The sequence below is a fragment of the Antechinus flavipes genome, chromosome 1, assembly GCF_016432865.1.
Source record: "Antechinus flavipes isolate AdamAnt ecotype Samford, QLD, Australia chromosome 1, AdamAnt_v2, whole genome shotgun sequence".
NCBI classification, from domain to species: Eukaryota; Metazoa; Chordata; class Mammalia; order Dasyuromorphia; family Dasyuridae; genus Antechinus; species Antechinus flavipes.
This window is the reverse complement of record NC_067398.1, coordinates 5,977,847-6,002,991: the sequence shown is the minus strand read 5'-3', so window position 1 is coordinate 6,002,991 and position 25,145 is coordinate 5,977,847. Positions and strand designations below refer to the sequence as shown.

At 47.2% G+C, this 25,145-nt stretch overlaps 1 protein-coding gene across 1 annotated transcript in view; it reads right to left on the bottom strand.

The window, feature by feature from the left end:
- The window catches only part of GLI3 (GLI family zinc finger 3), a 252,438-nt gene that overhangs the window by 38,269 nt on the left and 189,024 nt on the right, over positions 1–25,145 (bottom strand). Inside the window, exons 8-10 of the mRNA XM_051978548.1 lie at positions 16,167–16,380; positions 14,988–15,104; positions 13,112–13,252 (exon numbers count right to left, since the gene is read on the bottom strand). Of these exons, the coding sequence (XP_051834508.1) occupies positions 13,112–13,252; positions 14,988–15,104; positions 16,167–16,380 (472 nt within the window). The remainder of the gene's footprint in view (positions 1–13,111; positions 13,253–14,987; positions 15,105–16,166; positions 16,381–25,145) is intronic.

Sequence of the window (25,145 nt, the reverse complement as noted above, 5' to 3'; positions counted from 1 at the left end):
TTGCCATCTGTAATTCAGCAAAGCCTTTTCATCTTGAAATAAGATGCTCTAGACTGATAACAAGAATAATCCTCTCTTGATCAAAAAAAAAAATCTGCATTTTCCCAATTAAAGTGGCTGCCAGGAGCCAAAGGGAGTAGCGGAGGAGAGTCGACTGAAGTTTATCTCGGCAGAACACAAGGAGGAGCGTGGCGAGCGCCTTGTTTCATTTCCTGCCTCCCTCCCTTATCTTGCTGCAAGAACTCCAGCATCCCAGTCCAGGGGGCCAGGAAACCACAGCAGGAGAGCTCCCTCACACTTACCTGCGGGAGAGCCCCGGGAGCCGTTCCCTCTGACCCAGGGCCCACCCAGCTGCTCTGCAGGCTGGGCACGGGGCGCGCTGGACCCCTGCCAATGCCCCCGCCGAAGACATTTCCGAATGAGAACATCAGGTGTGTTTCGTGGGGGCGAAGGGAACAGATGTCCTCCTTCCCACTGTGTTTGGAATTTATAAAGAGGTCACAACGGCAGAAGAAGCCGGGCTGAGTCAATGGAAAACATCTGGTTCGACTTGGTCTGCCCATTAGGGAGAAGCGTTCAAGGCTTGTTTGCTAAATTGTGGTCACAGAGGCCTCTCCCACCTACCCCTCTGCCTGCGGTCAGCTGTTAGCACTTGCAGAGTCTCCGCGCTTTGCCGTCATCCCTTTCAAAGGGTGTCAGAAGCCCAAGAACCGGTGCCCCGACTTGGATTCCTCCTTGGTGATCCGAACACTGGGGCCATCTTGGCTTAGAACCTCTGCCTCAATCAGGCTCTTTGCCTCCGTGGCCACACTCCCAGGCCTGCTCTGCTGAGAAGTGTCCTAATGCTTTGGGACACATTATTAGGGACCACGAGAGCCCTATCTCTGGTACTTTCTCCATCCGAGGCTGAGCAAACTCTCGCCCCTTTTTTCTGGGTCTCTGATCCAGAGTTCCATGCTCCGTCCTCCTGTTTTGACTTCCCATACTTTCGTTGTCTCCATTGTTCTTTAGTTCTTCTTGAGTCTTATCGTCCCTTGGCCCTCCATTGTCCCTATTTTATCATTGAGCCTTCCTTTTACATTCTTCCCACCTTCCTTTGCTCCCATTTCAGAGCTGGGTAAGGTTTCCACCATCATCCCAGACTCTGCTCACATAGTTCAAAAAGCTGATTTGTCCAGTTCATCAACATAAAACTCTCCTCAACACTGAGGTCCTCCTTGGGGAGTGCACTTCAGCCATCCACTGAACTCGTTCTTTTTCACCCTAAACATTCTCCCTTCCAGCTCCCTTATCACTGTCCAGGACAGCCTCTCCTTCCAGGGCTTCAGACTCACAAGCTAGGAGTTATTCTGGAGCCCTCAGCATCTCTCATCTCTCCCCAGATCCAATCTATTGCCAAGATCAGATCATTTCGCCCCTGCATCATCTCTCACATTCATCCCTTCTCTCCTCTCATCCCCTCGTGCCTGCAAATTCCCTCACTTCTCCCCACTCCAGCTCATCTTCCATGCAGTCACCTTCCTAAAGCTCAGACCCGACCATGTCATACACAGCCCCTCTCCCCCAGCTCAATAAAGTCCAGTGACTCCCTATCCCCTCCAGGATCAAATGTAAAATCTTCTCTTTGATATTCAAAGCCCTTCATAATCTGCCTGCTCTCCCCCCAACACACACACACACTCACACATTTCCGGTCTCTTTATACCTTATGTAGGTTTTCTGGGATCCTGTGATCTTTTAGCTCTTCTTCAAGCAAACTACTCCATTCTCACCTCCTGGAATCTTCCCAAGCTCTCCTCCATGCCCGAAATGCTCTCCCTCTTGAACTTTTCATCGTGACTTTTTTTGAATCCCAATTAAAATCCCACCTGCTACTAGAAGGGCCATCCTTCAAATTTATTCTGTATATCGTTCGATTGTTCACGTGTATCGTTTGATTACATGTTGTCTTCCCGAAATCAAAAGGGAGACTATTCATAAAGTATTTAGCACATCTGACAGTAAACATTTAATGTTTATTCTTCATTTTTTCCTATTCCACTGTGAGTCCCTCCAGTCTTTTGTCTTTCTTTGTATCCCCAGAAATTAGCACTATTCTTGGCACACAGGCACTTAATAAATCTTTATTGACTGACTGACTGATGACCAAGTACCACATCCATGTTCTAGAATTCTAAAAATTTGGTGTTTAAGAGCAAGACAGAAAATTCTTATTAACTAACAAAGAAAAACCTTTCATTTTCAAGTCCTTTTACCTGCTCTGCTATTTCTCCAAACTGCCATCTTTCATCTCTATTCCCTTTCACAATCACTTCTAGAGAATTTGACTCTGTGTTCTGTCACCCTCACTACCTTCCTACCCCTTACAATCAAGCTTTAATTCCCCCATCCACCTGAAACATTTATTTCCTAAAAGCTAAAATGGACTTATCTTTCTCTCTTAGTTCACACCCTCCTTGAGTTTTCTTTAATATTCGATTAATTCCTCCATCTCCCAGGTCCTCTGTCCTAGGGTTATACAAGAAAAAAAATCTGTTGGTGGAATTTGAATCCAGGTCTCCGCTGCTCTGTACCCAGCAGCTTTTCCTTTGGGGTCCTTTAAATAGGACCAAAGGAGCTGAAAAGGCAAGACGGCCTGTATCCTGGCAGACTCACATGTTGTTTTGTCCGCCTTTTCCCCAAAATCAACGAGTCTCTGAATGGATGTCTGTCCGACAAAATTCGGATGCTTCACAGTCCCATTTTCCACCTCCATCAGGAAGTATTCTGAAAACCCTCCTGCCCTGATTGTTTCCTCCCTCAACTGGACTCCAAAAACATTCATTTCCTGGGCCATATAATTTAACCTTTAATTACATCCTGTCTTATCTCTGTCTGAAGTTTTTCACGTGTTAGCTTGTCTTTCTGCTGGAAGATAAGCTCCCTTCTTCAGGGTGGGAGGAGGAGCTCATAATTCTTTTTCTGTCCTCAAGTATGTTTGGCTTTAAGACCTGAACAGCAAATGCTCCATTAATTTGCTCACATCTTTCCCTCCTTGAAATCAAGAGAATCACCGATTTTCTTCCAGCAAGGGACATCTGCAGAGTTCACATGAGACCCCCACTTCTAAGGTCTCCACTTTGCAGTGAGACAGGACACCCATATTAGCTGTCTCCTACTTCCATGCAGCCATATTGATTTGCAAAGGGTTTGTTAAATATTAGATGGAAATCAGGCTAGGAGTGACTCATTGGAAAACCCAAGAAATTGGTGGGAAAACTGAGGATAGTAGAAAATCCCCTCATGTTGAGGTCATGCCGAGATCTACTTCACAATACTAATCCACATGATACTTTTTTTTTCTTCAGACACAAATGTTCAGAGAATATTCAATATTAATATTAATATTCAAGAGAATATTAAGAAGCAAAGCGAAGAATTTAGGCAGTTCTCTAGAAGTTTGGTCCCAATTAAAATAAAAGATAAATTTCTATAGCTATAGAAAGATAGATATTACAATATATAATATATATAATATACAATAATACATTAATTATTATATATTAAATATATTTAAATAAATATTATATAATATATCACAATATATAATACATATAATTATTTAAGATATAAGATATATAAATCACAAAACAAAATAAATGATATGTTATGAATGATTTATATGACATAATAAACTATATTATATTACTTTATAGGTATAGATGTTGACGTAACTATAATTATCCACAATTGTCCAAATGGCATGAATGGTGTAATGGAAAGTTTAGGGAATTTGGAGATTGGATCCCAGAGCTGCCACTTCTGGCCTGACTGATCTTGACAAAGACATTTGCCATTGGTAGGGTCATTTTTTTTTATCCCATCTGTAAAAGGAGGGACCCGAATTACATAATGCTCCGGTCCCTTTCCTGCTAAAATTTGAGCCTTAAGGTTGAAAACAGGATAGAAATCATCCACTGAAACCTGTTTATTCTGAAGAAGAACACTAAGAAAAGACCGAATTTGGTAAGCATCTCTCAGAACCATTAGCCATATGGTCTTGTTCTGGTTCTGGGCAGTTTGGATAAAACATTATTCCAAGGCAGTGGAAGGGAGCATTGGACCACGTGTCAAGACAAAGTCTCTCCAAAATGTGATTGAGGAAAAGCCTCTCTGGGCTAGACCAAGGTCCTCTCTGGACAACCATGATACGGAATTAGTGTTGGTTTTTCCCTTCCTGCTGGGGACTGGGGTTGGGTTGTGAAGAAGACATTTTTCATGACATCACATGCTATGAAACAGGGACCCAAAGCTAAGGCAGCACCACAGAGAAGGCAGAAGCTGAGGTGTCATCACTGTGTCTGAGGAAGGAAAAAAGCAGAGAAATTCTGCAAAGAAATGACAAGTCTCTCCCCCAAAAGTCAACATATATGTCTCAATTCTCAGAGGTTTAAAGGAAAAAGTTGGCCCATGAAAAAAGCACTAAGTGGTATCTTTGAAAATATAATTCAGGACTTAGAAATGAAAAGGCCAAGAGTTGGAGAGCCTGAGAAGGCCAGGAGTCATAATTATTTGTCCCCAAGAAGAAAATTAGAAGGTATTGGACTGGAGACCATAGAAGATCACACATAACAGAAGTGTCCAGAAATCAATGAATAGGAAAATGCTCTTCAGGAGAACAATGATTGAACTGGTTGCCCACTTATTGATAGATTAATTGATTAATATTCAAAACCAAGACCAAATCGGAAGGCTAAAGACAAGATACTGGATATCATGATAACAGATCCAAGTTTACTGAATAAAGCAATGTTCTTAATAGAAAATGGACAAAGGAAAATAAATTTACTTTATCACTGCTTCTTAAAAATACTGCCAGTGATTTAAACTATTACAATGAAGAGACCAAAATAGGCAAGAAACCATCTCACTTAACTAACTTTCCATCTCCTCTCAAGGTCAATACTCCATGAAAGTACAAGTTCATTGGTTTTAAAAACAATGACGTATGCAAGATTGAGGATTTTCAGCAGATTATCAATATGAGATACCAAAAAAGTGAGAGAGAGAGCTATGATCCTCCAGAAAATTAGTCACAAGGTTCAGATAAATCAGATCATCTTGCGAGCCTTTAGAATGGAATCATGTCACCAAAAAGGCATGAAGTGAAATAAAACCTGCCACAGAACTTTGACTTGTAATAATGGAAGTAGCACTTAGGGATTCCTCATGAGCCAGTACTTGATGTCTATAGCCTAAGAGGATGTGAAAATGGCACATAAGGAAATTAAGGAAGGAAAATGCGAGTGGGTCTGGTCAAATAGAAAGATCAGCGTGCAATGTTTACAGGCCCGACTGAAGCACCAACTTTTTAAATGTCCCTAAAGTACAATTTGCACTGTGGTTGTTCGAGGCATGAGATATAGCCTGCATTCTCTCCATGGTATCCCTAAGTACTTAGAAAGTCAAAATAAACTAAAAGAACTGGGTGGGAAATGTGGGATCTGAGCCTCCCTCACTCCTACAGTTTGGGGTCCCCCCTTACCTGATCTCTGTCCCACTGGCTATACCAGCGGTCGTGGCCCTGTCACATTGTACCCTTAATTTGCTCTTCATTCAAACTGCCAGAACAGGACTTTCCCAATTAAGTAGATTTATTTTTATTTATGGCGAGGGGTGTGAAAATAACGCCAACTGCTCTTCAATCACCTCCCCGCCTTCTGCTGCCCCCTCAGCTCAGTGGAAGGGGAAGTCCTTTGGATAATCACATCTTAGTCATCCAAGTCAGCCTTCCATCCCTTGGCTCCCCGGTACAAGAATGTGGTGTTCTAGCTGATGCAAAATTTCCAGAGATATACATGTCAAAAGATGAAGGATGGAGTCTTGCAAAGTTCAGAACATTCTGCCCGGGGCAGGGGTGAGGGATGAGGGAGTGGGGAGAGGTGAAGAGGGGAGAGGAAGGGGGAAGGGTTAGTCACAGGACTTGGTGCCCCAAGGCTCAGGTGGGAAGGCAGGATCAGATAAGTGCTAGCAGACTGAACACCCCCACACACACACATACACATCCCAAGGAGCCTTTGTTGATCCCCAGAGAGCTTAGGGTTTGCTCTCTCCCTCCCTTTCTGAACTTAAGCGGCACAGCTAAAGAATAGAAGCTGACTCCAAGCCAGAAAGATCTGCCTCTGATGTCGTGGCCATGGTACCGTGGTAAACACTTTTTACATTTATTATTGTTGTTGTTGTTATCCTACAATTGTTCTGGTGGGTTCAGGATTTCTAAATTTTGTGTCTTATTTTTGTAATTTATATTTTAAGTTTAAAATTGAAAAGAAAAATAATCATGGTTAGGTTACCTCTGTTTGATGAATAAAAATAACATCCTTCTTATTTATTTATTTATTTATTTATTCATTCACTTATTTATTTGATGAGGCAATTGGGGTTAAGTGACTTGCCCAGGTCACACAATTAGAAAAGTATTAAATGTCTGAGGTCCTCCTGACTCCCGAGTCAGTGCTCTACCTACTGTGCTATTTAGCTGTCCCATTCCCATTTATTTTTATAAAATTCCTGGTGGTGCATACAAGAGCAGCTGCTTCTTATTCTGCCCTGTTCCCTTTCTGTAGTCAACAGTTACTTGTTGACTGGAACAGACTTGTGCCATTCATTCCCTGGTAGAATGGCAGCCCCTTTTTATATTTTCATCTCTAGTACCTTACAGACTGCCTTGCACATAGTAAACAATATCTGCTAGGCTGGAGTGAGTCATAGGCAAGTTGCAAATTCTCAGAGACTCAGTTTCTTCTCCTCTAAAACAGGGGTAATAATACATGTGCTTCCTGGTATGATGCAGTAGAAAAAGGACTGCTTAGAGTCCAAGGCTCTGCATTGGTGTCCTAGCCCTGCCGCTTACTGTCTGCGTGACCTTGGGAGAATGATTTCATCTACCTGGACTTCAGGTCCACATCTGTAAAATTAGGTTGGCTTAGAAGGCTTAAATCAATGGTCCTAGAATTACGACCTCGCGGGGTTGCCAAGCAAAGTGCCCTGAAAACCCTAAATTTTTTGCAGAAAAAAACTGCGAGTTTCTATTATCACATTAAATGTGGCACTAGCAGTCGTCATGTAGATGGGCAACTGTGCCCTTAAAGAGGTAGAAACGGCAGCTCCTTTCCTTTAAATGCTTCCCCAGACTCTCATCGAGCCATAGATACTCTCTCCTTTCGCCTCGTCTGGTGAAAATAGCTCCTAAAGGGCTTTCCTTCCCCTGGCATCCCCAGATGCCCAGTCTCCTCTGCCATAACTGGGCCCTGTGGGGAGAACCTGCTCACCTGTTTGAGGAAAACGCCTCTTTTCTAAAGTTTCTGGAAGAAGGGCCAGCAACCACTGCACATGATCTTAAGGACGCTTCCTCAGAGTAGGTTAGTACGGTCACTGAGCAGAGTGCTGGTAAAGGAAGAAGGGAAGGGGCTGGAGAGCGATGGGAATTCTCCGTGCCCGCTCCTCCCTTACCCACCTCTCAGGGGAAGCATCTGCCTGATGATAAAGATACCCACTCCATATGGGCAATCACACTTGTCCCTTTTTAAAGTCCCAATGACGTCTGCTCCATAATGTCAGCTTCAACTGATACACACAAATTTTAACAATGAGTGACTAAACCAGTGTAGACACCCAAATGCCTAACCAGTGTAGACACCCAACTGCCTCCAATGAAAAATAAACAACAGGTGTCATTTACCCCAGCAAAGTATAAATATGGAAGAGGGAAACAGATGGGAGAAATCCCTCCAAGAGAAAATACGCTACTTACTGGATTGTGAGCTGCCTTTCAAAAAGTCAGAATGTTTTTAGAAAACCATTTAGAGATTTTTTTAAATGCCTCCAAATTCATTCCTCTTGCATTTGGATAATATACTTCACAGAAAGTAATAACAGGGTATTATCAATTAGAAGGAAAAGTAAACACAAACTGAGCCACTGTCTCCTGGCTTTTCACTGCTCACTTAGTGAGAAGATTGTGACCTTTAAAAACCTTGGGGAAGGTCCCTGTGACCTTAAGCATGTCAAGGATTGAATGAACGAATGGCTTTTGACATCCTTCTAGCCCTTCACCCCAACGCGGCAATTTAAATATATATTTATATAGAGATAATGTTTGCCAATCAAATTAAACCACTAATATTTATATGATGCTTACAATTTTCCAAAGTGCTTTTCAGACATTGCACAAGGCTCTTCTTCCTCACCTCTGCTCTGTGGAATCCCTGAGCCAGGTGACCCAGGTTCACCACCTCTTTCATTTTTGAACGTATTTTGTGCTCTTTCGTTTGTGCTAAAAACAGGGACCGGACTCCTTCCTCCTACCAATGGAGGCCAGCATCTTTTCTCATTTCCTAACCTTAGAGGTGCTTAGTTCACTGAAAGGTTAAGGCCCCCTAGCCAGGATGGCTTTCTGGATTTTCCCTGGTTCCAGAAGGATTCATTATCCATTACACTATGAAGCTCACAACTTTGGAAAATTGGTGAATATGTTGTATTTCTGAGTCCTTTGGGGCAAGGGCTATTTTATTCCTATTGTTTTCCACAAAATAATTAAGAACTTGATAAATGCCCCATTTAGCACTGGCTGCCCTGTTTGGGATTTCCTAGGACGTTTCCATCATACCCCTGCACTGGGCACCTCCATTCTTTGCTCCCTTTTTTTTCCCCCTCCTCCTCTTCTCAGCTTCCTTCTCAATGTGTCTTCCCCCAAGAGACCGTAAGCTCCTTGAGAGCACAGACTGACTTAGTTTTTATTTGTATTTGCATCCCGAGAGTTTATCCCTGTGCCCAGCACAGAGTAGATGCTTAATAAGTGTTTATTGACTAATTGAATAAAAAGCATAAGTATCTCCATTTTGCAGATGAAGCAACTGAGGCTCAGGAAAGAATGAATCTTGGGATTCAAGACTAAAAAGTGCCCACAGAGGCCAGAGAGTCACAGAGAGAAATCCACACTATGACACTTTTGAGGAGGGGTCTCCTAGTTCCTGTTTGATGAGCCAGCTGACTCTTACAATGCTAATCACCAGACACTTTTTAAGCCCCAATTGGCAACTTTACCTCTCCCTTGCTCATGTTCCCGTCCTCTGGGGCCAGACAGAATCATGGCTGTTGGACCATCTTTTCAAACAACCAAATGTCCTTTTCACAGGATGGTGGCAAGCGAACGCCTTCGCCCTCAGCCTTCATGTTCAGGATGAGCAAAGGATCCCAGAGCAATGTTACCCAGTCAATACTGACCCAGTCAAGCTGCCACGGGAGTAGAATCCCGCCGGATCAGCATCCCGACTCCAGATTCGGGGCCCTTCCCAGGGAACCCCATTCCGGGGCGGCGGCTCACATCAGCCCTGATCTCATCTCGCCCCTTCATTACCTGCTATGTTCCCTTCCAGCTTAACTGATCCCAGGAAGACGCCCGCTGCCCCAAAATGCTGATTAAAGAAAACAGACCCATCTCCTGGCTCCCGGGCGCGGAAGTAAATTTGTGACGCCGCATTTAATAGCAACTGGAGTTCGGCTAAGCCCAATTAGGATATCTTGCTGTGCTGAGAAATTAATTAAACATCTCCACGATAAAGACCCCAGCAGCAAGCAGAGTCTCCAGTAAACACACAGCCAGGGAAGGACGGGAGAAGTAGGAGACAGAACGAGGGGGAAGAAAAAACCATATTTAGCCCATCTGTTCTGACAGTAATGGGCCCTGGTAATCTTTTCAAGAGTACATGCAGTGCATTGTACTGGAAATGCAGCTACCTGGCAGGCAAATTCATCCCGTTTCCTAATTCTGCTCTTCCACTTGGTGACTTGCTAATGGGAAACACATGTCTCCCTCCTGCACCAAGTTCAAATTGCCCTGGAATTCAGTGGCTGAGCCAGAACGAGGGGAGAACATGTCACCATTTAGAGCTTTCAGCAAAGCCCTTCAGTCGCAGCCAGCACCCTATTCCAGGGAAGGATATCAATTATAGATAGTGACTTGCTTTAGCAGCCCGGTCGGGACTGTCAGACACTAGATAGACAGCCATGGAGACTCATGAATCTTTCTATTAACTGTAAGAGGGGGGAAGAGCACAGGTCGGGCTATAAATAAGGCCGAGTGGCATTGGAATGCTTTAACACCTCGACTCTTGGCTGTCTGTGTCGGGAAAATTCACCGGATTCAAGAAAACTCTTCTTTCTTTGAAGAAAGTTACGACAATCAAAGTAGTTTCTTGTTTCCCCGAAGCCATTTTTTTTAAAGTCCCTTCTACACTTTATTTTTTTTTCCCATTTGGATTAAATGAATTCACATAAGTTATATGTCACTTCTATAGGAAATGTCACGGGAGAGAAAATTAACCTGCAGCGAGCCCACATATCAGGCCTTCTAATCCACTTTGCTACAGCAGGAAGAAAACATCTCAGAAATGAGAACGGGAGCTGGGACTCTGGGAAGCTTCGGAGAATGAACCTCATTGAGGTCATTCAATTCTGCCAGAATTTCGGTGCTCGGAAGGAAGGGGCCGGGAGACTTGGGTCCTCGGGTCCTGCCGTTGAAAGGCGGTATTTCATTGTGGACAGAGGGGGCTCTGGAGCGATGAAGGACCCTGAGCATGCTTATCATCTTGCTGTTCTGTGCGACTCTTTAAAATTACAGGGTGACAAGCCTGCAATGGTGAAGGGAGCTTCCACACTGGGAACGTCCCAGGTCAATAAAATCACAATTCCAAGCTCCCAGATATTAATCCCCTATTGCATATGAGAGGCACTTAAGACAATTTTGTTGAATTAAATCGGGAGGAATTGAAAATAAATAGTCTATAACTAGAAAAGACCACTAAGGTTCCATTTTTAAACAGCTGTTGGAAAGTAGACTCCAGCTAAGATAAAGGACTTGGTCAAGGTCACAACTGTCATATAACCCAAAGTTTTCATACTAGAGAAGAGGGAATAGTCCAGATTTGGAGCTGTGACTTGTCCAAGGTCACAAAGGGGGAGGACAGGGCTCAGGACTGATGAGCTCCTTGTGCAGTAGAAAAAAATCTGGTTTTTCAGTCCCAGGAATTGGGTTCAATTCCTATCTCCAGAGGTTAACCAAGCCTTATTTTCTTGGATCCAGGCAAACAATTTAGTGGAAAGATGATGCTGCTGGTAGGCATTTTCATGAAATGACTCACACCATCCGATGAGAGCTGGAGAGCTTCATCTTATGCCATCTGCTAATTTTCACTGGCTTGTGGGGAAGAAAAGGTCCCTCCAGCAGTCCAGCCCATTTTCTAAATGACCTTTTCAAAAGAAAAGGTCCTTGCACTTAGAATCAGAAATGGGTCCAAAGCCCAGCCTCGTGGGTCTCCAGTTATGGGGATCTGGACATCAGTTTACTTCTCCACAAAAGGCGATGTTTGGCCCCAAATGAAACAACAGGTTCTAGATCCAAGCCTTGTGGCCTCCATAAAATGAGGGATTTGCCATTAATTCAGTTAAAAAAAAAAACATTAAGTACCTACTATGGGCCAGACACTGGGAAAGGTAAAAAGTCCTATTTTTAAGAGAACTGTCTCAACATTTTCCATCAATTCAATTTAAAAAGCATTAAGTGCCTACTATGGGCCAGACACCGGGTCTTAATTGATGGAAATCGTTGAGATAGACATTACTCTTAAAAATAGGACTTTTTAGCTTTCCCAGTGTCTGGCCCATAGTAGGGACTTAATATTTCTTAAACCAAATTGACTTTCTCCTGGACCAGCCCAGCAATCTACCACAAAGTACCCAAGTGTTCTGTATCCTTATTTTACAACTGATGTGATGAAAAGGGGCTTCTGGAATAAAGAAGGTGACGGGCTCTGATTTTTAAAACTCGAATGTCCTTGGGTATGGCACGCAGGGGCTGAAGCTCAGACAGTGAGTATATGTTGGCCCAGTAGACCCAGCAGAGTCCTAGAAAATGTTGGCTCGTACTCAGGATTCTGTCCATATTATAAAGTTAGAAACGCAAAGGGTTTTTTTTTTATTTGATATAATTCCCCAAACATCTGGATTGGCTAAGAATGGAAACCAAAGGGCACGTGTGCACCCGCGTGCCTGCATTCGGAGCCTGGGAGGAGGGAGGAGAGACGGTCACCCTCAGGACCCACAAAATGGCCATCACGTTAAGAGCATCTTAGAGCCCAGGCACTTGGACGCTGGACTTTACACCAGTTCCTGGCCCACGACACCTGCTGAGCTGCAAGAGCCTTTTATTCCTGATTACCCCAATTGACAGTGATCTCAATGACCCTAGTCGCATTTCTGTTCACTCTCCCTCTCTTCCCCCATCTCCCCCGTTCTGGTTAAAACAGATGTGGGAAAAGATGTGAAAAATTCTGCACCGGCTCCAACCCCGCCCCTTTGCTGCCTTCCTCAGAGATGTTGGAGGGGAATATGGGAAATGCGTGAGCTTAGAGTAGGAGACCCTAACGCTGTCAGTAACTCTCTGGGGACCTCAGAGGACCTGAGCCCCAGTTCTCTCATCCATAAAAAGAGGAATGGATCCTTTCCAGCTCCAAGGAAAGAAATACGCCCTCAGCCACCTTCTCCCTCCCAGCCTGAGCAGGGCAGCAAACGCCTAATTCAATAAAAGGAACCCGCGGGCCTCCGGCCCTGGACAGAGAGGGCCGCTCTCCGGCGGGACCCCCAGGGAGAGGGCTGGGGGGTGGGGAAGACAATGGACCGCAGAGCTGTCTCCCCTCCGCTCCCACGATGGGGTCTGGCAGGAGGGGGAGGAAATGCCGCTTGATTCAGAGGTTAATCATAATTCATGTCCGGCTTACTATCACTCAATAACCATCAAAGTCTGAACCTCCAAATAGTGTTCTCGGCCTTCTACGATCAGAGCCATTATAGTCTCTGTGGAAGGCTTTATTGAATTTCCCAGTAAGCTTTAGTTGACTGAACAGGTCAAGAACCGCGGCTCCGAGTTCTCTTTCTTCTCAGAAACTCATAAAGCCCTGTCCGCCTTGTGACGCTGCCGCCCGAGGGACCCGGCTCAGCCCGGGGTCAGCGCCGCTGCCCTCCCGGGAGGAGGTCACGCCGCTCGGAAGCCCCCTCCGGAATACCATTAACTTACATGCACGAGCTGCTCCTGGGTGTCAAACTCCCTGGCGCAGCCCTCCCAGTGACAATTTGTCTCGTAGACCACTTCAGGCTCCTGCTTGTTTTCATCCTTGTCCCCTTCCTCCTTGACCAGGGTCATTCCTTCGGGCTGCTCCTGAAAGGTGGAGGTGGACAAAGGAGGAGCCAGGGTCAGACGAGGAGCTTAGGGGGCAGAGGATAATGGGACGAGGGCATTGTGGACCCCCGAGTCGGGGAAAGAGAAAGCCTGGGCGCTCTGAGCTGAGTCTCTGATATCCTGGGTGATCCTGATCCCCCCTCAGCCTCAGACCCCACATCTGCAAATGTGCCGTCAGGACAGGGGCTGTTTCTCACACGTCTCCGTATCTTTCAAAGGTTATTTTTTGTTTCGTAGGTTATCAATTAGAAAAAAATAACACTAGAAATCACCTAGTTTATTCTCCATATTTTACAGATGAAGAAACTGAGGCACACAGAGGGTATTAGCTTACTCCCTGAATCAGGATCTGAACTCTTGGACTCTACTTGCAGTTAGCAACTTTCCCCACATGTCCCCCTGCCTGCTTTAGACACCAAAGGTACTTAACATTTGTAGAATGACTGTATTCCACAATTTACCGATTTCTTTGATATCTGCTTCCCTGCCTGGCTGGTGGCCTTCACATCCTTGGAAATATTCCTCTAGTTTTCTCAGACTTTTTAGTAAAGGCCCTGATTTCAAATCGTGCTTCAGACATTTAGCAGACCTTGAACAAGTCACTAGCCTTTCTCAGGGTCAGTTTCCTCATACGTAAAATGAGGAAGTGAGACCCCCAGACCTCTTGAATTCTTTGGCTATGCTCCTCAAATTATTTTTAATAGACCATTGGCCACTCCGTGATAGGGAAGGCACCGGGCATTTTAAATAAATGATTCAAATGAATATTGCCCTCCCTAGTCCGATGTCAATGCTCTGTGCTCGTACTCTCAAAGGTCAAGCAGGGGAACATGTCTGGACGGTGGCCAGCATCCCTGATCAGCCTCCCCCCACACCCACCCACAACCACCTCCGTGGAAATGGCACACGCTCCACATTCTGGGATGGGAGGGTCCCTCCTTAGGGAGCCACGGAGGCCAGGCTGCAAGTCTGGAAATAGATTCAAAACCTATTCCCTCAAATTTGAACTAAAAACTCGTGAAAATTCCCTAGAAAATTGAGTCCAAACCCAAAGGCCAAGTCCTGGCTGTAGATGGGCCTGATTCACACCCCTGGGGCTGTTTCCACATTGGAATTCTAAGCAAGCAAGCCCAAGACTAAGCTTGACCTAAAACGCTGCTGTGTCTTGGCCATTTCCAGGTTACTGGGCCAGGCTGATCAACTGGGTCTGGGGCTTGTATGGGCTCCTGGGCAATGGCGGCTGCTGTATATGTTCTGCTATGGCCGGGGTTAGCCCCCAACTGCACTTCCGACTCTGGGAGTTAGACCAACTTGGGAAAAGAGAAAAAGCCAAGCTAAAACTTCGGTCCAGGTCGTTATGGATGAGGATGATCATGGCACCCTCAGCCACAGAGACCGGGGTCTATCCATGCATTCGGTGGATTGTAGATGGCCAAGCCCTGTCTCCTCTCTATCTGGTGTTTGCTGCTAGCTCACTCCCTTTGTTGTTCTTGTATTAAAGTCAGGGTTCTGTCCTCAGGACACACAGAAAGGGGAATTCAGTAAGTCAGATGCTATTTGGCTTTGGGTAACAAGAGGATGGGTGACAAGTTCTCTGCATTTTCCTGAATATCAGAGTCAGGTGAAAGGAAGCTTGAAGTGAACTCCAGGGCCCCTCTGCCCACACGCCCACCCTCTGGGGAGGAAGGTCCCGCGGCTGAGAAGAACACCATACCTGCAGACTTCCCGCTCCCGGACTGGGCAGATCTTCGTCGGCTTTGATCTTGGATCGTTTATTGTGCATCGGATCCCCCGTACTGCTCACCGCAGACTCACTCGTGGGCTTGTTTTGCTGCTCGTGTTTCCGGTCCAAAAACAAAAATAAATCTTTGATCAATGTACAGTCCCATACCCAGACACACAGGTCTATTTAAGCAGCTTTGCTCGGCTTGAAGAACAACCTTACTTGGGGGAAAAGCTCAGCAACCTGCTGTAAGGAGCTGAATGAGGCGTTCTTTCAGTTGGATCAGAATAGAGTGAAAAAAGGATGTCCTAGCTTTCCATTCATAGGAATAAATCAGTCTCACTCCAATGGAACTGGCATTTGGACTCCAAGTTTTAACAGCTCTCACAAGGAACAAGCCCAAATGGAGAAAGCACAACTTCGTGAAGAAATCTCCCTGACCAGAACCGATTGATGGAAAGGCTACCATCATTTACACCATGTTAGTGGTTCCGTGATGAGAAGAGCAGCCCACCAAAGAACCTCTTCCCTGCTGCCTCTGTCAGCCCATTGCTTGAGAACTTGGAATGTGTCCTCCTAGGAGGCTGAGGGAGATGGAGGATAATGGGGTCTCCCAATTCCTGATCTTCTATTAGGATTTCAGGCTGTGGGGTGATGTGCCATGTGACTTTCCACTGGCCTCTGTTAACACACTCTCCACTAGGTTGTAGCATTCAAGAGTTAGGCTTTGTTGGAAAAGGCCACAATTGACTCTAGGCTCTATTAGTCAGGAAGATGCTGCTTGAAATCATAAGGAAACCATTCCTTAAATCTATTAAGGAATTAATAAGGGAATTATTAAAGAATAAGGAAATGATTAAGAAAAGTGATATCAAGCATTAAATAATGGTAGCCTTTCTCTAATACTATTTCATTATATTCTCAAATATTATTTCATTAGGGTTAGGTAGATGCCATTTTCATCCCTGTTTTCCAGATGCAGAAACTGAGGCTGCCGGCCATTAAGCATCTGAGGCAGGATTTGAACTCAGAAACTCCAGACTCCAAGTATAGTCTTCTCTGAGCTCCACCCACCTGGGAAGGAGCCAATGACAGTGGGCTAAGAGGCTGTTCTATTAGCTACTCTCATGGTTTTCCTGAAAGGTTCTCAACTCTCTCTCCCGTTCTCACCTGCGTGGCCTCCGACAGACCAGAGCTCACTTGAACGGGGTTCAGGACGCTCGGGATGCCGGGAATGGGTCTCTGAGTCGGAAAGGTCGGGGCCGGGTGGATGAGTGGAGGACTGTGTCCGAAAGATCCTAAGCTCTGCTGCCGACTTAAAATCTGCTGATGCATGTGCTGGAAGGAGACCGGGGTGGGAGGGTACGTGAAACTCAGAGCAGGACTGCAGCGGGAGAAAGCAAACAACAGAGAAGACAGACCGTTACTTTGGTTGGATTCCCAAGGACGGCGTCCGGCGTGGGGGGTGGGGAGGAAGGGAGGGGGGCTTCTTCCTGTCCCCCGCCCCATGCCACGGGCCCAAGGCCCAAGGGGTCCAGCCCGGCAGCACATCCGAACGGTGTCCCCGGCCCATCGTCTGGTCCCCCAGGAGCCAGGACACCCCCCACCTCGAGCACGCACTCGTGCGCACACTAGCCTAAAGAAGTCTCTGCAAAACCAAAATAAAAGGCGAGGAGTTCAATAACAGCTATTTATTGCAATAACAAACTTTATATAAAAAGGGGACGGGTGACGACATGCTTTATAGGAAGTACTTTTCCCGGTACGAAGCTCTACAGACTCTCATGGATGAAGCAATTCCTTTCATCACGGCTCGGGCTACACTCTTTCATATGTCTCTAGATCTTATTACAAGAGGAGAGAAAATCAATTGGCTGAATGTGTTTTGAACACCAAGCTTGTCATATCACTCATTTGTTTGTTAAGACGGAAGGCTCGGTTCATCCAGAATGTCACCTCCAGAATTTCCATCAGGGCGTCCGCTCCGGAAAGCTGATGGATTAACCTCTCCCCTTAGAAATTGGTGATCAATGGGCTTCGATGCAGAAATATCCCAATGGGAAACACATCTCCTTCTTGCAGTTAAACAGCAATAAGTGTCTATTAATGCCCATTATGCATGCTAATACCTGTCATCACTTCATTACGACCCCCTCCCCGCCAGACTTCCCCAGCCTCCGGTGGAGGACCCGGAAAATCGTGCTCCGGATCGCTCTGGGTAAGGAACGCCAAACTGCTCTTTGTGCCGGACTTCAAAAAGGAATTGTTCCGAGGGAAATCCGCTTAGAAAACTAGGAAATGCTCCTCTAGCTTTGTGCCACTGGCTTCAAATTGCATGAAAAAATGACATAATTGCATTCACGGGTCTCTCTTTCTTACAATGAGTTAAAATAGCTTTGCGAATTAAAACATTCTTTTTTCTATCCCATGTATAATACCGAGCAAGAATCAAGGTTTCTTGTAATGTCAAAGGTAGATTTCATGCAAATTTCAACTCTGGGACGTTAATTACTCTCGCCGTTAAGCACATTAACCGATGATATTACAATTAAAAAAATCCAACCGTTTCAACCACTTGAAGTAACCATTCAAAAGGTATTCTCTGTCCATTAATGGGACTGCACATTCTGCCCACTGGACCACGATCCCTAGAAAGACGGCTCCGCCGTGATTATATTACTATTATTCAGTGAGAGAGCCCGGCATTACAAAAGGCTACCAATTTAGGCCTGAATATCATTAAGAATACCCTCAGAGAATTTTACTAGTCTAGGAGGATCTCTCTTTTCAGTTTGTATTGTATTTCTTTAATAAAGGGAGGCAGAAATGTGGTGAAAACAGTCCTTGTTCCCAGTAAGAGTTAGGGGGAAATCAGTAATAATATTCCGTTATTGTCGGGCCAGAGTTACTGCCAGTGTTTCTGTAAGCAACCATGAATGATTACCGCGAGACTCGGCGAAGGGAGCCACTATGGATGATTGATAGGACATTAATCAAAAGATGCATATCAGCCTCCGAATTTGTTCCCCAGCTTTCCCCTAATAGCTGATTTCATGTTCACTGAGCACTGTGCCAGTTTGTCCAATTTATTCTTCAGTGTGCGAGCCATTCATCAAAGAACACAATGATTTAACACCCCCTGTCCTTTCTGTGAGCGAGCATTACTAAGTGTAACTACCTTATTCTGTTCATTAAAAAACAAACAAACAAAAAAGTAAACACCGAGCCGGAGCCCTCTCACCCTCACCCCAAGCAATTACAATGTCACCCGCGGGAGCCGGCCAGGAGGGAACCCGGCCACGAGGGCCTCCGTCTCCATGGAGAGCCCGGGAGAATGTGGGCGCATCTCCTCCCAGGAGGTACAAGGGCCCAACCAGCAACCTGGGGGCCAGATTTCCCACAAAATGCGATGGAGGCGCAGTGTGGACGTGGGGAAAATGGGCCGTCTGTCACAGTCGGCTTTCAGAATAAAATAGCACTGTGAGCTCAATAGAGAAGATGGGGGGGGGGGAGAGAAAGAGACTGAGCAAGAGAGAGAGAGAAGGAGGGGGGAGGAGAGAGAGACAGAGACAGAGAGAGAAGGAAAGAAAAGGAAGGGAAGGAAAGGAAGGCAGGGAAGGAAGAGAAGGAAGAAAGGGAAAGAAGGGAAGGGAGAAAAGGAAGGAAGGAAGGAAGGAAGGAAGGAAGGAAGTAAAGAAAGGAGGGAGGAAGGGAGGAAGGGAGGGAGGAAGGGAGGGAGGGAGGAAGGAAGGGAGGGAGGGAGGAAGGGAGAGAGGGAGGGAGGGAGGAAAGGAGGGAGGGAGGAAGGGAAGGGAAGGAAGGGAGGGAGGGAAGGAAGGAAGGAAGGAAGGAATTTTTATTTTCAAGAACACATTTCTAGTGTAAGGACAGTAATTTGAGGTAGAAACAATGGAGCATTTAAAACTTTTGAATCTCTTTCTCATCATGATCTTAGTGGGGAAAAGGAAGTCAGAGACTTCGAATTTCATAATATGGAAAGTGAGGGTAACCCTTCCATGCCCAGGTAGTTCCCTTACTCGTCCTACTTGGAAAGTTTATTCACAAAGGAGTACGTGTCTGTAAGGGAGAAGCAAGAGCATCACGTGAATAGGAACTCTCCTTGCACTAGGAGTCCACAGTGCTCCAGTCCTGGCTCAGCAGAACAGTCGATTCAGATCTTCCTCCTTTTTCCTCCCATCCCGTAAGAGCCCGCCGAGAGCTCCTCCTGCTCCCAGCCCATCTCTGTTGAAGTTCCTCCTGCCCATGACTGCCCATGAGATCTGGGAGCCCTCTGACAGTTGTGCTTGTTCCTCCTAAATCCTGATTCGATGAGGTCCCTCTCTTGCTCCAAACCCTTGGCTGCCTCCCCAAACAAATGGGCCTGAATGGAGATTGGAAAGGGGAGCCCCAACTCTGGCTGGGGGAGAGGTGGGAACAGGTTGAGCCAGTCTTGACCAAAGCAAACGCTAAGGAGGGCCTGCATTGCTTGGGCCCATCTGTTGAAAGATCTGACCCCTGGGGACAATCACCCCCCCAAAAAAAGCAAAGTTTCTATGGTGCCTTCTCATTTCGATGGCCCCCATTATGATCACCGGCTTTTGTCACTGACAGGCTGGGAGGCTTGAAGGCCCCCCTTGGTCATCATTCCCTAACTCCTAATGGTCAAGTATACCTCCAGGACTCCTCAGATCCCTCAAATGGAGTAACTGTAACTCGGTCCCAGGTTCACTAACCACCTCCTTTCCTGTCATTTGCTTTTTTATCAAAAACAATTCAACAAATGAGTTCTTTAACGAGATGTAGCCAAACGTGAATTGTGAAGTTTTCACTTCTTTTCCTGCAAGTATCTATAGAAAAAAAGTATAGAATTTTTTTTTAAATCCCATATGTTTACTGTCATAAACTATGTAATTGTAGGTCTATTAAGCCATTAAGAGATCAGGCAGAAGGCTATATTCCCAAAGGGGAAAACAAATAAGAATGATATTCTAAGTAGATAGTTATGAAGTCAGAAGAAAATTATTTGAATTTCAATTTGCTCATTATCCCTTTAAGTAGCAGCAGGAGGAGTATGAACATCTGGAGTAAAATAAACAAACAAGTAAAAACTGTGACACTTGAGTCCTGAGAAAAATCCTTAGAGATTCACTCAGGACCTATTTACTCTTAGTTTACAGACACTTCTAACCAGCTTGCGTCAAGTCAGAACCAAGGAGAAAAGAACACGGTCCTGAGAAGAGATATTAGACAAATGTCCATCAAGATCAATGCAGATGACAATTAATAGCTTACAGGCTGAATGCAAGGAAGGATGAAGGGAGGAAATAATATACATAAAGTCTTGAGATTCTTTAAGTGATTAGCAGTCGTCTAGAGAGGGTCTTCTCTATCACACTCCATTGGTCTCAAGCTGGTGTCCTGTGGGTATCTGGCTGCCCGCGGAAGCCTGGGCCCAACGGGACTGCGTTACTGGTTGGAGGCCATGGGAAAGTGTAATGAGTAGGGAAGACTAAGTCCTGGTTAAGGTCAGCGTGTCCCCCAAGTTGGTGAGGACCCAAAATGGGACTTGCTGTCACGGCCTTGCCCATGCATAAGAGTCGCCAGCTTTGCTCTCCAAACATGGCCAAATGCAAGAGGAGAATGTCAACGCCAAATGTCAAGAGACAGCATGATGGGATGGGCAAACGGCCAAGGGGCTCTTGGGCTGCGCTGAGGAGCAGGGGAAACGAAGTCCTGGTCAGCCTCTGGGCTAGCCTCGGCGCTTGGCACCAGGGCTTGGGAGGGGCATTGGCTGGTTGGAGACTGAAAAGTGCCAGGAGAAGGAAGGCTCGTGGGATCATAAATGTTAAGTTCAAAGAGACCTTAAAGGGACAGATGAGGAAACTGAGACCCCAATGGCTAAGTTACTTGCTCATGGTCACCCAGTAGGCCGGTAATTTACTTTTGATCTGGCTCTGGATGCCAGAGTAACTGTTAATCCCATGGAGTCCCAAGTTTATGCATCTGACCACCAGGGAAGTGTCTTCTGCAATGAGAAGTCTGGGGGACACGAGCGCTCCATTTTTGTCTCCAAGGATAGGGTGGGGAAGAAGAGAAATCAGTCGGACTCTGTTTGGCCCCTGTTGGATCAGGAGCCGTGGAGAAGGGCGGTAAGGAAGGGCTGGCCTTGCCTAGCGTGAGAGCTTGTCCCACGGAGCAACGGGCTGAGATGGGAGGGAACGGGGTCCCTTCCTTGGGGGCCTTCCAGCAGGAATAGAACGATGCCCTTTTGGGGAATCTGTCATAAATAGCTTTTCAGATAAAGATTGGAATGGGCAAGGGGGGAGGGTGCCAAGGCCTTTGAAATTCTGTGATTCCTGCGTGTATTTATAAGGACCAACGTGAACCCAGAAATCTCTAAGGGAAATCCGTTAGTGAAACAGGAAGGAATCGCAACCTGTCTCATCTAGAGGTCAATGACACGAAAATACGGGTACAGTTTAGAACTGTGGATAGATCTCTCAGTGTGGAGCCAGGGAAGCCGCCATGACACGGTATCTCCACCCCTCGCCCACCTGGATGAACTTGGGCAACAACGTGCTTTATGTTGGCAGCTGGATGGCACAGAGAACAGGCCCGAGGTCAAGTCCGCCGTCAGACACACACCGGCCATGTAAGACGAGGTGGGTCTTTAACTTCCTTCTGCCTCAGCTTCCTGGTATGTAAGCAGGGAATAATAATAGTTCCAACTGGACTCGGTCATTGGGAAACCAACTGTGAAATCTTAAAGATTGCTTTGTCAACTTAAAGTCTGTTAATCTCTTTCTGACTGAGCGTCCCCGTCTCTAAGGGGGAGAAGAGGACAGTTTGTCCCTCCCGGGCTTGTTGGGAGACCGCATGCGGTGAGCACCGATTAGCCTTGCTCTTGCTCTTGCTGAAGCTGCGTGACCTCTAACCTGCACCTGTGACCCTGTGAGACGAGCCCACTTGGAAATCGCCGCGACCTGGGTTTGGTTTGGTTTGTATCCGTGTGTGTCCGAGGCAGGATCTGAGCCCGAAGCCCCTTCCGCCCACCAGGGGCGCCTGTGATGGCCGTGAGCTTCCTTCCGAAACGAGTCACCAGAAAACTTCCGCCGGCATCAGACGTCCCACCGAGGGAGCCGGACCCCAGACCCCGAGCCGCCGCCCCTGGGACGAGGATTCGGAGCCTCTTAGGGCCCTGGAAGCCTAGCCCGGCAGCCCCTCTCCCCCATCACTGTTTGCTTTGGCTTTTCTGCCCCGGAGCCCAATTCCCCTCCTGTCACCACCCGAGAGCCAGCGCAGCTGGGAGAGCGGGCTGCCTTCCCTCCTGGCCCGGAGGCCATCCCACCAGGCACCGGCTGCGGCCGGATGCCAGCTCTGGCATTGCCAGGGAGGGGATGAGGCGCTCCCCGGAGCAGCCAAATGAAGCCCGAGCCCTCGTCACCGGCCGAGCCTGTCGGCGCGGGCTCCCGGCAGAACTTGCTCCGACTCGTTCTGCTCTGGCTGGATGGGCCGGGGCGGGCCGGGGAGAACCGGAGGGGCCGAGAGCCGGGCCAGAGGGCCATGGGCAGCACGGCCCGTTCGGGCTCAAAGGGAGCTCGTCGTGGACAAGGGGGACTTCCACCCAAAGCCCAGACGGAGGCTATTATCACGCTCATTTTATGGATGAGCAAATGGAGGCTAAGTGTCTTGTGCAGGGTCTGCCTAAAGTCGGATTCGAACTCAGGGTCTGGGTGTTTTCTATATAGATACAGCTCTAAAGAATATGGAATAGCTCGATAAATACCTACTTCTTTCAGAGAACTCTATAACGTTACACACACACACACACACACACACACACACACACACACACACACACGTGTCTAGTCTGAGCTGCTGCCTCATAAGCAACCTAAGACATCCCTGTCCACACCTAAAAAGCAGGGATGCCCCAGGCCCAAGCACCAGACAAACTCGACTCTCAGTTTGCTTGGAGTATTTCCTCTTTCTTCTCTCCTGAGATTTCAGCCTGGAAATTTCCTTCTTCCTCCTTCCTCCTCCTCCTTTATCTCCTCCTCCTTTCCCTCCTCCTCCTCCTCCCCCTCCATTCCGATCCTTGCCTCTGCCTTTGGAAGACAGCCATAATGACCGCATTATTATTGCATTAGTGATATTATGATATCATCTGGCACAGCAGAGCGCGGAGGCGAGGGAAGAACTGGTGACAGTGACTTTCCTCTGCCAACATCTGCCCGGTTCCAGAATGAATGTCAACTGATGGCTGGGTCCTCCCAGAGCCTCCATCAGAAGCAAAGTGCCCAGGTCCTTCCTCTCCAGGTTCTAGTTTGAGGATCGCCTCTGCCCCCCCGAGACCCCTCCCCTGAGGACCCTCATTTGGGATCGCCTCTATCCCACCCCAGAGAAAGAGAGAGGGGAGGTCACCAGGTCCTCCTCACTGGGACACCCACTCCCCTCTGCCTCGGGGTCCCCTCTGCCTCGGGGTCCCCTCTGCCTCGGGGTCCCCCTGACTCTGACAAAGCCTCTTCAGTGTCACGGGCGTGGGACACAGACTGTGCCCCCTGGGGGAGAAGGGGAGGCTGAGGGGCCCCGGGTTCCTAAGATGAACTTTGGCCACCAGGGAGCTCAGCGCCACCATCACGGGGCCCCTTAGACAATCCTCAACTCCCCAAGGCTCCGGGGCCGGAATGAAATCTCCTGATGGAAAAGGGAGGCAGAGGCGCAAAGGGAGAAACAGAGAGAGCCAAAAGGTGCTCCGCAGTGGCCCCGGGGGCCGTTACACGCTCACTGAACTGCTGTTCGGGGAGACCTCGGAGCCGGGGGTGACCCTGGTTAAAATCCAGCTCGCCCCAAGCTTGGAAAAGTCTCTCCAGCTGTAAACTGAGAGCCCGAGCCCTGTGACCCTGCAAGAATCACTCTCTTAAAAAGGAAGAAATCCCTATTGTGCAGACGGGACAATCTATCACCTGCCAAGCCAGACATTCCCCCGTGTTTACTCGCTCTCAAGCTGGGGCAGGAGACGGCGCAGCTGCCCGGGGTTCCCGGGGCCAAGCGGGGAACATCTGAGGTGTCATGGCGCCTAATAACGAGGCCTCGGGAGCTGGCCGGGCTCCCTGAGATCGAGACAACAATCTGAGCCCGTCCAAGATGTCAGCGCCTCGGGGAGCCCTTTTCTGGAGGCCCAGCTGGGATGCGGAATCAAGGTGGCCCTGGCCTTTTGCCACCGCTGGCACCCTGACTGAATTCCTCAGCGCAGCCTCCCCGTCCCCTCCTTTAGGATCAGGTACCTTCTCTCTGTCTCTGTCTCTGTGTGTGTGTGTTTTTCTCTGTCTCTCTCTCTCTGTCTCTCTCTTTCTGTCTCTCTCTGTCTCAGTTTCTCTCTCTCTCTTTCTCTCTCTCTCTCTCTCTCTCTCTCTCTCTCTCTCTCTCTCTCTCTCTCTCTCTCTCTCTCTCTCTTTCTCTCTCTGTCTCTCTCTCTGTCTCTCTCTCTCTGTCTCCGGATATTCCAGAACATCTGTCTGTCTGTTTCAGTGAAGGGACTTTCGACACCAGGAATTTCTTCTCATTTATGAAATTTCAAGGGGAGGAACAATATTTTAATTCTTTTTCAGACAGAAAAGAGGGATTTTCTTTCTTTAAAAGCAAGAGGGCAGACAAAGCCGACGATTGCCCGGGCCGGGAAGACGGGTAGATGGCAACGGGCCCCAGTGGAAAGGATGCCCATCTGGATAAGAAGAGGCAAGATAAGGGAACACATCTTCCCTTTGGTCCTTTGCTGTAACAAAGTGTTCTCAGATGAATGAGCTCATCCAACCCTCACCCACCACCGACATCACTAAGCCCATTTTATGTGGAAAAAAATAGAAGAGAGAAGAATTTGAGGAGCTTCCCAGTTAAGGCCCCCCATTTTCTGAGTCTCCATTCCACGCAAGCCCCCCTCCTTCCCGCTCCAGATCACCTAGAAATCATTCTGCCGACGGCCCCTCATCAGGTTACGTAATGATTAATTGACTGTCATAGCTCCAGTTCCCCAATATGGGGAGAAGTTGCACTGGCGGCTCTCATGCTTTCTCCTAATGAAAATGCCCCAATTTCCTTCTTTCTCTAACTGCCATCTCTCTTCAGGAGGAGAACAATGGCACGCGATGA